A 13,442-nucleotide genomic window follows, 5' to 3' on the forward strand; every position below is an offset into this window, starting at 1 on the left:
AATCACGCCGATCAGGATAATGAATACTGAATATGCAAAAACGATCAGACAGAAGTGAATATCATGTTTGATGTGGTGTTTGATCAATTATTCCAATCAGAAATGATGATATAGTTTTATGTTTCTCACAGTAAACAGTGTCTGTTAGTCAGGCTATATTCTATGTCTGACCTAAATGTGGTTTAATATTTTAGGATCATGCATTATTGGGTCATTTTTCAAATGCGGTGGCAAAAGAGATGTGAAGCCTAACAACATGACCTAAATCTGAAGGTTTGTTGTGTGTCTCTATTTATTTTCTATGCAAAAAGTATTGAAAAAATTTAATATAAAATATAAAACATTCAATAATAATAATAATAATAATAATAATATTAAAATAGATTACTTACTACCCAATTCTTATGCAAAGCCTAATTCAAAAGGAAAAATAAACCTAAACTGGACCAAAGCCTGATTTGGGATCCATTAGGGTTAGTCAGTTCTAAGAAAACAGCTATATTGGAAAGCAATTGAATTCTATGGCAAAACTTCATCAAGATAAGTTGAAAATTGTATGTTAGCATTCCCAAATAATTCATTTCAATGACTTTTACGGTAATTTGTGATAACTAGATAATTTTAAAAATCATTCTGATTCAGACCAATTTACTAATTTATCATACAGACCAAATTGTGAACCAGTTCATTAAAAACAACTGAAAACATTAGACTCAAAAGCAGTTTACACACAAATAAGACTCTACCGAAGAGCAATATGTAATTGATTAAATCTTTCACAGGAGAGCATCATAAAAATATATATATATAAAATATATAAAAATATTCACTACTGAGATTGCATTGACTTGGCATGCTGTCAAATGCTTTGCTGGGCTGTGATGTGAATAAAATGGCATTTAAAAAAAAAAAAAAAAACAAGCTCTTCAATATGTCCCACCCAGACTTTTTGTTTCAATCAGAAACACATCAAAGCATCGAGAAAAACTATGCTCATCAAGCCACATCATGGGGACTTTAATAACTTTCCACAACTTTTCCAGGTCTGAAAACATTTTAAAACAGTGTTTTAAAATTCTTAGATATTTCCAGGTTTTCCACGGCCATGGAACCCTGGTGTGTGTGTGTGTGTACCTGGCTCTGGAGCTGACTCTGGCTCTCCTCCAGCTGTGCGATGCGTGACGTGCTCTCCTGCAGCATGGTGTGCTGGTTCTGCATGGAGTGCTGCAGCTGCAGGTTTTCCTCACTGGAGCTCTGATAGGCCACACATTTCCTCCTCAGATCTTCCTGCAGCTGTGACAGCTGATAAACATACATCACTAAGTGATACATTAACCAACAGGAGTCACTTACTGTCATCAAATAAGGTTCCCCAGGAGGACAGGAAAAGGAAGTGCCCAGCTCCAGGGACTGACCTCACTGTTCTTCAGCTCCAGCTGTCTCTCATGATGTTTCTTCACCTCCTCCATCTGCTGGAGGTAATGACTCAGTTCCTCTTTACAGGAGGACAGTTCTGTCTGCAGGCTCCTCACCTGGAAAGATCAAGACAGAAATGACCACAGTGTCCTAACCAAGCCTGACGCAATAAAGCAACAAACCTCATTATAATAAGTTTGTCATCCTATAAAATCCTAGATTTACTAACAGTTTGCACCAGCGCAAACCCTCTTTTGACGTTAAAAAGGTGTAAAAACGTGCTAAAAAGGTGTGGACAGTTATTTTTGAGGCTGACCTTGCATATGCTTTTGTAGGAGTTTCCCTTTCAAAAGCAAAATTTATGAGAGGAGAGTATTTAAATGAATCACGCAAGGTGATTTACTAAGGTTTGCGCTAGTCAATTTACTGGTATTTGCGCCATTATTTACCGCCAAAGAAAGCATGTCTTAAACCAGATGCTAATTTGCGCTGCTCTTGGTAGATTGCGGTGGTCATTTTGGAAATGATCGGGCTGTGTCCGTGTTCTTTAATGTGCTTGTCGTCAGTAGATCACGCGCAGAACTTTCCACTCCCATCTGCGCTTTTTTGAAATTGCGCTCTCACACTAATTTGCCCTGTTTAGTAAATCTAAATTTGCTTTCATTGAAGACAGAATGATTAGTTCACAATAGAAACTTGGGTAACTCTTTACAATAAGGTTCCATTAGCTGACAATGACATTAGTTAATGCATTATTTAATTGTTAACTCAGGTCCATTAAATAATATTACAGATCCAACTTTTAATTTTAATGTATTAGTAAACGTTGAAATTAACATTAACTAAGGTTAATAAATTCTTTAGAAGTATTTTCCATTGTAATGTCAACTAATGTAGTAAAATTAAACCAATGTTACCTTATAGTAAAATGTTACTGAAACTTGTCATCATGGTGTATGAATTGCTTTAGACCGGTGGTTCTCAACCAACATACAAGGCAGCCACAGGGCTTAAAATTATTTAATTATATAAATAAAATAAAATAGAATAAAATGAATCATGGTTAGTTCAAGGGAAAGTTCACCCAAAAATGAAAATTCTGTCATCATTTACTCACCCTCAAGTTGTTCCAAACTTGTTTGAATTTCTTTCTCCTGCTGAACACAAAAGAAGATATTTTGAAGAATATGCGTAAGAAAAATGTTGATGGGCCCCACCGACTTCCATAGTATGGAAAAAAAAAAAAATACTATGGAAGTGAATGGGGCCCATCAACTGTTTGCTTACTGACATTCCACAAAAAAAATCTTCTTTTGTGTTCAGCAAGAGAAAGAAATTCATAGGGTGAGTAAATGATGATCTTCATTTTTGTGTGAACTATTGCTTTAATTTAATATTTCAACACTGCTAGTTTCATTTAATAGTAAAGTTTGAAAACAAGTACCTCTGTCATAATTACAACAGAAATACTAAAGGAAATCTCTGAATATCGTGTTGGACAATGGGGTCCTTTGATTCTAAAACCTTGAGAACCACTGTTCTGCTCTGCTCATCATAGTGCAAACAAAACAAAAACACAAAAAACAGTTAGTCAGTCTCACCTTTGAAGCAGAGTCAGCAGCTTGCTCTTCAACATTTCTGAGTGTCTCTTCACTGCATTTAGATTTTGCTTCAAAATCCTGTCCAAGGAAGAGAGACATAATCAGTAAGAGATTTACACAAACTCACATCATTGATGGAGTGATTCAGAGGAGTCCAGAAGTCTGAGAGAAGAAAAATGCTTATATTTTGTCTCTTTTACATTTAAAAAGGCCATACGAATCAATAGTATATGATATGATGCTGTGTGAAAAGGTCATTTTGTTGTTTACTGGGTGTACTAGAAAAGGTTAACATACGTTAATGTTTAAAAAAAACACATTATTTTTCCGATACTGTACATTATTGAAGCACCTCTATTTCCAGTCTGTCTTAAATGCTCTTATTGAGTTGTGGTTTCTAGCCCAGAGTGCTCTGATTGGCCAGCTGACCCAGTGTGTTGTGATTGGCTAAACACCTCAAGCATGTGTAAGAAATGTAACACCGCTTACCATAATCTCAGCAACACTACAATTCACCGAACAATCGGTTCTTTCTTTGCATTTGCCTTTGGGCGGTCATTATTCTAATAGGGCTGGGACAATAAATCGATTCATCTCGATTTGTGGATTGATTCTGAGATTTTCTGAATACATCACGATTCTCTCTTGAATCCATTTTGAGCTTATTTTTTAACAGCAGACGGTGCTCTAGGCTAGTTTTTAACTGCATGCACAAATGCTCACGAAGAAGAGCGCTCATGCGTTCGGCCGAGTCTGAGAATGTACTTGCACCTCAGAATGCTTTTATGACACGAGATTAATGTAAACAGCCCACTGCAAACACCCTTGTAAATCGCTTCAACCTTTTCAAACTTTATGAATGATTATTTTTTAGAAGTTTCAAATGGTCTGTGTAAGGAATTGGAAGCAAGCAGAGTATGGCTGTTTCTAAAGAGAGAATCGTGATGCATTCGGAAAATCTCAGAATCAGCCCCATATGCTAATATTTCACAATGTGATGTAGACATTTTTGGAAGTAATAAATGGACTTTGACTTAGGCGTTTTAGGCTGGTCTGAATCAGTATTCTGCCTATGTGAGCTTTGTAATTTTGCACATTGCATACATGCACAAACAGATCCATTACACACTAAAGGAAAAGAAAAACATTAAAAAAAATTATATGGCCTCTTTAATATAACATTTTCATTACAAATTAATGTGACATGTAAACCCTGATAATTCATGATCTGAGAATGATCCAAAGAGCATCTTGTGCTACACTGGAAGCATGAACATCTGACTGTCTATACAGTCACATGATTAATCACAAATTTACTGATTACTGACCAAGAAATAGTCAAAAATCTTTATTTCCAGGTGTAAATGGAAAAAAAATTCCAATTTTCAATCTGGTCTCAGACTTTTGAAGCCCACAGTCTCTGCGGGATAAGTCTGCATGAAGGTTGAGATCTGACCTCAGTGAGCTGATCTATAATGGTCTGTAGAAGAGCAGCTCTCTGCTGTGACTCCTGCTTATCTGAATGAAAATCAGTCACATTTTGTTCTAGCTCCTCAAGTTCAGTCTGTTTCTGAGCCAGAGACATCTGCAGCTGAAAAAAAACAAACACATCTTACTACAATGACAGGATTAACACATGCAGAAGTGCAATATAATTAATAAATGCAAAAAAGCATACATACCACTTCTATTCTATCCTCCAGTTCTTTGCATTTGTGTGACTGTACAGTCTTGATTTTCTCTATAGTCTGCTGATATTCCCTCTGTTTCTTGTTCAAGACTGACTGGTAGTGCTGAATACTGCTGGCCTTTTCCTAATTTAACACAGGTACAGAGAACAGGATAGATTTGCTGTTTTATCTTAAAATCACACTTTGTTTTATGTGTGATATTTTGTGTGTGAAAATGTTACCAGAAGATCTTGTTCAAGCTGGCTGGTCTTCATTACAGCCTGCGAATAAGCAGCACTCTTCTCCTGCAGCTGTTTCTCCAGGACAGTTATACGAGAACTCTTCTTTTTTAGCTAATAAACACAGTCAGTCAGTTAAACTAAGTTAACATACTTCCAGCATATCTAAAAACAATGGCCAATTGTAGGGAAATACTTGAAAGGTATACCAACCCTTTTTCTGAAAGTCTGTTGTGCTCACCAAGGCTGCATTTATTTGATCGAAAATACAGTAAAGCAGTAATACTGTAAAATATTACAATTAAAAAAAAAAAGTTTTATACTTTAATATTAAAGTATACTGTCTCTTGATCATTCTTGAGTAAAAGTATTAATTTCTTATATGTTTTAAATTTTATTTTATTTTATTTCATGTAACGAAAATGTTCATTTATAGTTTTAGCAAAAGATAATAACCCTGTGTCACATGCACAATATGCACATGCATCCTCACTGTACTTATGATGCAAGAGGAATGTTATTTTATACGTTTCAGTTTCTAAATTTGATGCAGTCATGCATCAGTCATGCATTCCAAAAGTAGTTCATACACATATTACACTAAGAGTTCTTGGTTAATTTCGAGACATGAAAGTTACAACGACTTTCAGTTCAGTAACTTCTCTGATAGATTGACAGAATGATTGGTTACACTTGGTTACACAACATACACTTGCGTCACTGGTAGTTCCTATAGTGCTGGTTTAGAGCCTACTCTGAAGTAGGAGCTAATTTAGTTCCCCCAAAAGTAGTTCCTAGAACTAAAATCTAGTTTCTGCGGTGCAAACACGACAAAATCCGGGTACTTCTGCCAATAGTTTTAGGAACTACGAAAAGGTTCCTTCGGTGTGAAAGCCCCTTATAAGTAACTTGTCAACTACATGTCAACCAACTCACTTTTATTAGAGTATTAATAGACTGTGGTCAACTGTTAGGTTAGGGTTAAGTGTTAGGGTTCAGGTTAGTAGAATAAGTTGACATGTATTTGCTGAGTTACTTATAGTCAGTAGAATGTCTGTTGGGGGAGCAACAAAATAAAAAATAAAAAAAGTGTTAGCAGATATTAAGCAGACAGTCTACTAATACTCTAATGACTGCTAGTTGACATTTATTTGCAAAGTAAATAATAGTTAGTAAAATGTATAAAGTAGACTATTGAAATAAAGTGTTACCAAATGATTCATTAAAATCATTCAAACTCAGGAGTATATGATTCTTTTTTTCAGTGATTTAATAAAAGTTTACTTTTTTGTGTGCGCAGCCAGCAAAGAGTGTTTTTCATGGTACAATTAAATTGATGGGATACTTACCTCTTTCTCTAAGGAAGTGGCCTGAGTAGCCTTGTCCAGGAGCTGATTGTGGAGCTGCTGGTAGTGAGAGGATCTCTCTGTGATGGAGGTCTGCAGGGAGGAGATCTCCTCCTGGGCTCTTGTCAGTCTCTCCTGTAGCCCCTGAGCAGCGCTGGCCTGCCGGGTCTTTTCCCTCTCAACCATCTGAAGCACTGCCAACAGCTTCTGATAGCGCTCACCTACATGAACAGAGAAAAGATTAAAGTAACAGTTTGTTCAGTAAAATACTACAAAATAGAAAAGAAGCATGGATAAGTGAAGGTGGACAGTCTCAGTGTGTATTAGATGCTCACCTGGTTTGTGTTTGAGAGATTCAGTGGTGCTTGTGTAAGACAGTGTGGACAGCAAACAAGGGTTCACACACAGCGCACCCTCCCGATTCTGAAACACAAGTCATTGTATAGTCAAGAAGATATTTTGAAGAACTGTTTCTGTCCATAAAACTAAAGTCAGTGGGGTCCAATGATGTTTTAGACCCTAATGACTTTCAATATATGAACAAAATATATCTTTTGTGTTCCACAGAAGAAAGAAAGTCATACAGACAACATAAGTGTGAGTAAATGATGACAGGATTTAATTTTTAAGGGAACTATCCCTTTAAATGTGCACAATAAAATTAAAATTGTAAATGTAATTCATTTTATTTAGAATGTCTGTATGTGTGTATTCCAGCACCTCTCTCAGATGTAATACGTCCAGTACGCTCTCTAGGCTGGCAAGCTCAGCTCTGTCCTGTTCTCTTTCTCTGTGGGCCTGAGCCACCCTCTGCTCCTGACAGGCCGTGAGGAGCCGCAGATCCTCATTCTCTCTCTTCAGCCCCGCCACCTCCTGAAGCTGCGCCTCCTTCTCAGCCAGCTCCCTCTGCAGCTGTTTCAGCTGATCTGAGAGCTGCTGAACCTGAGACTGCAGCTGCACACGCTCAGCAGAGAGAGACTCAGAGCGGCTGTGAACCTCCTTCAGCTCACTGATCAGAGAACAGAAATGCCAGTTACAACTAACATGAGCAGTTTATCTTTTCCAAACAGTCTAAAAGCTAATAAATGATGAACATATTAGATGATTTGTGTATCGTTGCAAAATTCGATTGTCACATTAATGGAAAAACAACATTCTGTTTTCAAATATTTTGAGTGAATTTTGTTTTAAGCATAAATGCAACAGAATTTTGTGGGAAAAAAATCCAATGGGGTACAAAAATAAACAAATTTAAACAATATTCTCTGGAAAACAAAAAAAAACAACAACATATTTTATGACATTTTGCTTATCAAGTGTATTGTTTTTAGTATGTTTATTTACATTTATACTGGAAAACAAGACAAAAATACTTATGATTTTTTTTTTTTTTTGCAGTGTATACACTTTACCTTATACATCTATATAGATTTGGACCTTAAATATTGATTTACTTATTAAAATACTGAAATATTTATCTTAAAAAGTTTGTGTCCATGTTACCTCAACATAATATTATATTAATACTAATATTAATTTTAATATTAGTGTTTTTTAAAAGAAAGGATTCATTAGTAAGTGTTTTTCTATTGAGCAAGGATGACTTAAATTGATCAAAAGTGACAGCAAAAATGTTAAAATCTTTTTATGTCACAAAAGTTTTCCAACTCAAATTCTTTTGAACTTTTTATTCATCAAAAAATCCTGAAAAAAAAAAAATTAAGCAGCATAACAGTTTTCAACACTAATAATAAGAAATGTTTCTTAAGCAGCAAATCAGCATATTAGAATGATTTCTGAAGGATCATGTGACACTTAAGACTGGAGTAATGATGCTGAAAGTTCAGCTTTGCCATCACAGGAATATATTAGATTTTAAAATATATTTAACTAGAAAACAGTTGTAATATTATAAATGTAATATTTCACAATATAATGTTTTACTGAATTTTTTTTTATCAAATAAATGCAGCCTTGGTCAGCATAAGAGACTTTCAAAAACATTTTAAAAATCTTACCAATGGTAGTGTATATTATTATTGACATTACATTAACTATCACCGATGAATGATCTTCATAGACCACAACAACACAGATCAGCTTATGAAATGCTCTCTTACCAAAAGTTGTGACGTAGACTCTCCTTTTCTCTCTCCAGCTCAGCACACTTCCTCTCCAGCTCCTCTCGTTCTCTGTCACACTCCATCAGACTGACCTTCAGCTGGCCTTCACTCTCCAACACCTTCAACAATGCAGGACATGTATGATACATACAACAGGAAAAGAAGTAATATCTCAGAACACAGAATGATTCCTACTGTATGAATCAGTTTAAGTAGTCAGATTACCGTCCTGAGTTTTTCAGAAACATCCTCTTTGTATTCTTTGAAGGTGACCGTGAGCTTCTCTGCATTTCGGAGTGCTTGGTTTCTCTGCTGCTCCGCACTTTGAAAGAAACATTTTCAGAGAATTTTAAGCTGTGGTGTTTCAGGAATTACAAAAAGACTTCTTGTACATTTGAGGTAATTCCAGCTTAAAGTGATTACTGCTCCCAGGATGAATCAGTCTGTGAGGTTTTCATTAGCATAACTAATCTCATACCGTTTCCCCAGACGTGTTCTTTCAGCTAACTCGGCTTTAACAACTCTCAGCTCATCTCTGAGCTTCTCCACCAGCCTGTTACTCTGCATCACTGTCTGTTCGCTTTCTTCCAATTTCTGCTCAGCAGCCCTGAAGAAAAAAGAACATGCTGCTCCAGATATCTGACAGAAAAGCATCTGATTTTACTAGGAAGATGTAAGTGGTAGAGTAGATGCACCTACTCTAAAGCTTTGGTTTGGGTGTCCAGTTCTGCCTCTAGACCCAGAATCTGCTCCTTCATGTGAGACACACTGGAAGTCCTGGCTCCCACAGTGGATCCCAACATACGGATCTATACAACAAACGACAGTTAATAATATAATAATATAAACATGTATAATATAAACATCAGCTGCAAACAATACAGAGAGAAAACAGTTGTTTCACCGGAAGATTGACTTATGACTTCAGTGGATCAAAATTTCTTAATTTTCATTTCATGCCAACATTAATCTGTTTAAAGCTTGTCGCTAAGGAGTTTAAGGTTAACCACTGTGACTCCAGATGTATTATCAACAAATCATTCAGAGCAATTTTGAAATGGCTCAATGATTAATTGAAAAATCCAACTCAAAAGAATGATTCGTTAATGAATCAGACATTACTACTTCTCATACGAACGTGCAAAGGATTGTTTAGGTCATGGCGGGCAACTCAGGCCCTCGAGGTCCACTTTTTTGCAGAGTTTAGCTCCAAACCTAATCAAACATACCTGAACAATCTAATCAAGAGGTGTGTTTGCCTTGAAGCCGCGCTGTGCAGACCGATCAGTGTATGGCACCAAAGTACAGCGAGAGCGAGTCGAAAGCATACAAAGGTTACTAGAAAGCTACAGGAAAGTGAGTTTGATCAATATTGGAGCTAAACTCTACAGCCCTAGCTTAGGTGGATGTCTAGATCAGGGGTGTCCAATCCTGCTCCTGGAGGGCCACGTTCCTACAGATTTTAGCTCCAACCCCAAGAACACACCTGAACCAGCTAATCAAGTTCTTACTAGGCATATTAGAAACGTCTAGATACTAGAACCATTGCCGCAATGGTCTCTACGATAAACTTAGCTCACAATGCTTTTGAGAAACACAGCCCAGATAGGTATGTTAAGGCAAGTTGGAGCTAAACTCTGCAGGACAATGGTCCTCCAGGACCAAGTTTGGACACCCCGGTCTAGATTTTCATGTTTCGGTCTTTTCAACACAAAATGATCAAATGGCTTCAGAAGACTTTTGAAATATAATGCACAAATTGTATGGATTACTTTTACAATCATTTTTACTTAAAGTTTGTTCAAATCTCTTAACCTAAGTTTGAGCAATAGTAATAGTGATGCTTGATTTAGTAAACATCACTCATTTATATAAATGATGTCAGCTTATGGATTCAGAGTAAACATGCTATTTATACACTGTACAAATTAACAGGTAATTATCATTCAAAAGTTTGGGGTCAGTAAGAAATTAATACTTTTATTCAACAAGGACACATTAAATTGATCAAAAGTGACAATACAGACATTTATAATGTTACAAAAGATTTTTATTTCAAATAAATGCTGTACTTTTGAACTTTCTATTTATCAAAGAATCATAAAAATTTTCAACTGTTTTCATCATTGATAATTAGTGATGTGCCCGAAGCCTAAATCCGAATACGGAAAGGTACTGAAATAGAGTAATGAATGATTAATGAATAAGGGACATGGTTAGGCTTGCTGCGGTATTCGGTTATATTACAGTACATCAGATTTCACTTATCACGTGAAGATAGTAAGGAGACAAGACGATGTCGGAGGATTTATATCCTGAGTGTCATTGACAAATATCTTATCTTGTAAAATGTGTGGTCAGTACCGCTGCTCCCTTTACACAGAGGATGCACTTTCTTCGTAACTTGAATATGGAAGGCGGTCTGGCGGAAGCTAGATATTTTACTTCATAACTTGGTAAATATTGATTTTTTTTAACACAAACGCATCACTTTACTTCAAAGGCCTTTATTAACCCCCCGGAGCCGTGTGGAGTACATTTATGATGGATGGATGTGGATGGAAGCACTTTCTTCAGCTCATACTCGTGGGTCCCATTCACTGCCATAATAAAGCTCGGATGCATCAGGATAATTATTAAAATATCTTCGAGAGTGTTCATCAGAAAGAAGAAAGTCATATTCACCTAGGATGGCTTGAGGGTGAGTAAAACTTGGGGTAATTTTCATTTGAAAGTGAACTAATCCTTTAAGAATGATTTCTGAAGGATCATGTGACATTGAAAACTGGAGTAATGATGCTGAAAATTCAGCTTTGATCACAGGAATAAATTACATTTTACAATACAGTATATTAAAATAGAAACAGTTATTTTAAATTGTAATAATATTTCACAATATTACTGTTTTTACTGTATTTTTGATCCAATAAATGCAGCCTTGGTGAGCATAAGAGACTTCTTTCAAAAACAAAAAATCTTACCAACCCCAAACATTTGAACAGTAGTGAACCTCGTACATAAGTCCATTAAAACTCAACACAGTATCACAATCTGACACAATAATAACCAATGGCTATGTGAGGAGTCTTACCTTGGACCTTGAGCTGGCTAACTCAAGCTGAGCAGCTTCAATGTCACTGATAAGCTGCCTGTTCTCCATGACCAGAGAAGAGTTCTCCTGCCTGATGGTGTTGAGCTTCCTCCTGAGAACAGACGTCTCGGTGTCCATGTCTCTGTCTGACTACAGATAAACACAAAAACACATCTTAAATAAGGCAAAAACCTTTGAAATCAGAGGGTTTTGTGGCATATTTTACGAACAAAAAGCATTTAAAAGGCGACGATACTTCAGTCTATTTATCTGCTGCATCTTCACAGTGTCTTACCCTGCAGTCACAGGTAGATATATGTGCATATGCCTTCTGCTCAGTGTGGAAATTTACTCCTCTCGGTTGTCCAGGATCAGGCTTCTGAAGGTCCTCTAATGTAAGACGACCAGGGAATTCATCCACGGCACTCCTGTTTTTATCCTCACCAACGATGTCATTTCCTGATTGACTGAAATGAGTGAAATGCTAACAAGACAACGATAATACTATACAATAGTGCTGTACTAAAACATTGATAATATTAAAATATCACAGTAAATATTTACAAAACAGTATCAAAACAAACAATTATGATGATGTGGGCCAAAGCAAATTAAAAATTGATGTAAAAATTATGTATCATCCACAGTATGACTTAGCAAATTATATAAAGTCATGTCAAAGTCTCTTTCCTTTTAAGATACAATACATGCTATTCTTTCTTTTTTAAAAGAAAAAAGCTAGTATTATATTACAATACAAAAATGTTTGATGATGATTATGCTACTGTTTATTATACTGATTATGCTGTTGTTTCTTTCACTGATTTTCTTTTATACTACTTGGATCATATCTGAGTAAGCATATGTACCCAAAGATATATTACTGGAGATATAATACATATACATGTATATACAATTATATGTTATATTTTCATATGCAAGATGCTATTCCGTGCTTGAAATTATTCAATAAACACACACACACAGGTAACGCAGCAAAGATAATCTCAGAAGTGGGTGAAATAACAGACACAAAACTGCATCCTGAATCATATCTGAAAGATCTACCATCATGTAAAACGAACAATGCATTTCAACAACAATTCTCAAGAGACAAATGCCTCACCTCAGTTGTTCTCCCACTGATTGTAAGTTTTTCTCTGTTAATCGCAGCTGATTCCTCAAGGAGACAACATCCTCTACCAACCCTCTGTTGTCTTTGAACATTGGTAATTGTTATAAATGACCCTGTAAATAAAGGTTATCTATGTTTAAACGGACTTAACTGAAAACAGCACTTGTTGCTTTAAACATTCGGCTTCATTTCATGTATTCAACAGGTTGTCAAGGAGCAGACGGCCACTCTATTATCCATTTCAGCTCTCCGCAGCTTACTTGAGGGGTAATTGACAAAGTATTTCTATACTAGTGAATAACTGCTTACCAGCATGTTCAAACAGCAGTTTTGTGCAAAAGAAACGCTACTATTTCCAGTAGATTTAGCTTAGCATTCACTGCAGTCTGATCTGAACACAAGGCGCTGCCATCTTCCCGTCAGTTGATTGGCTGAGGAGAAAAACCGTCCTCACAGTCGTGACGTAATGCTGACGTGTACGGCCGCGAATGTTAGCGCGAATATTACAGCTGTGAAGTTCGTCTGTTGCTGTTTCATACTATTAATATTCACATAGTACGGTATGTTGGTTAACAACAGTTATTTAAACTGAAGCAAATAAATTGGCAGGGCCATAACATATTGTTAATTGCATGTTTGAATGATTTTTTTCCTTGGTAGTGTGTTCGTATGCATACAGTAAATAAGTGTGCAAATAAATTTTAAATTCTTAAATTATTTCTACTGAAATTATTTCTGTAATTTGTGTCAAAATAGTATTCTTTTTATTTCTGCTGAGTGCAAAATGTCTCAAAGCATTCAAAAACAGCCAGTCACACCAA

At 36.1% G+C, this 13,442-nt stretch overlaps 1 protein-coding gene across 4 annotated transcripts in view; it reads right to left on the reverse strand.

Annotated features, from left to right (window-relative positions):
• The window catches only part of ccdc18 (coiled-coil domain containing 18), a 29,887-nt gene extending 16,792 nt beyond the window's left edge, over nucleotides 1-13,095 (reverse strand). For 3 of the 4 annotated variants that reach the window (XM_051867054.1, XM_051867062.1, XM_051867045.1), the window contains exons 1-17: nucleotides 12,931-13,095; nucleotides 12,613-12,734; nucleotides 11,782-11,953; nucleotides 11,487-11,636; nucleotides 9,095-9,204; nucleotides 8,874-9,002; nucleotides 8,621-8,717; nucleotides 8,393-8,514; nucleotides 6,993-7,281; nucleotides 6,608-6,695; nucleotides 6,276-6,493; nucleotides 4,930-5,040; nucleotides 4,700-4,831; nucleotides 4,474-4,608; nucleotides 3,018-3,095; nucleotides 1,416-1,532; nucleotides 1,135-1,302 (exon numbers count right to left, since the gene is read on the reverse strand). In XM_051867054.1, the coding sequence (XP_051723014.1) occupies nucleotides 1,135-1,302; nucleotides 1,416-1,532; nucleotides 3,018-3,095; nucleotides 4,474-4,608; nucleotides 4,700-4,831; nucleotides 4,930-5,040; nucleotides 6,276-6,493; nucleotides 6,608-6,695; nucleotides 6,993-7,281; nucleotides 8,393-8,514; nucleotides 8,621-8,717; nucleotides 8,874-9,002; nucleotides 9,095-9,204; nucleotides 11,487-11,636; nucleotides 11,782-11,953; nucleotides 12,613-12,713 (2,217 nt within the window). In that variant the 5' untranslated portion in view covers nucleotides 12,714-12,734; nucleotides 12,931-13,095. Of the gene's footprint in view, nucleotides 1-1,134; nucleotides 1,303-1,415; nucleotides 1,533-3,017; nucleotides 3,096-4,473; nucleotides 4,609-4,699; nucleotides 4,832-4,929; nucleotides 5,041-6,275; nucleotides 6,494-6,607; nucleotides 6,696-6,992; nucleotides 7,282-8,392; nucleotides 8,515-8,620; nucleotides 8,718-8,873; nucleotides 9,003-9,094; nucleotides 9,205-11,486; nucleotides 11,637-11,781; nucleotides 11,954-12,612; nucleotides 12,735-12,930 lie in introns of those variants that run through there. The other variant, XM_051867073.1, reaches the window with a different exon arrangement.
• Between the last annotated feature and the right edge of the window lie 347 nt (nucleotides 13,096-13,442).

The sequence above is a fragment of the Ctenopharyngodon idella genome, chromosome 2 (genome assembly GCF_019924925.1).
Source record: "Ctenopharyngodon idella isolate HZGC_01 chromosome 2, HZGC01, whole genome shotgun sequence".
Taxonomy (NCBI): domain Eukaryota; kingdom Metazoa; phylum Chordata; class Actinopteri; order Cypriniformes; family Xenocyprididae; genus Ctenopharyngodon; species Ctenopharyngodon idella.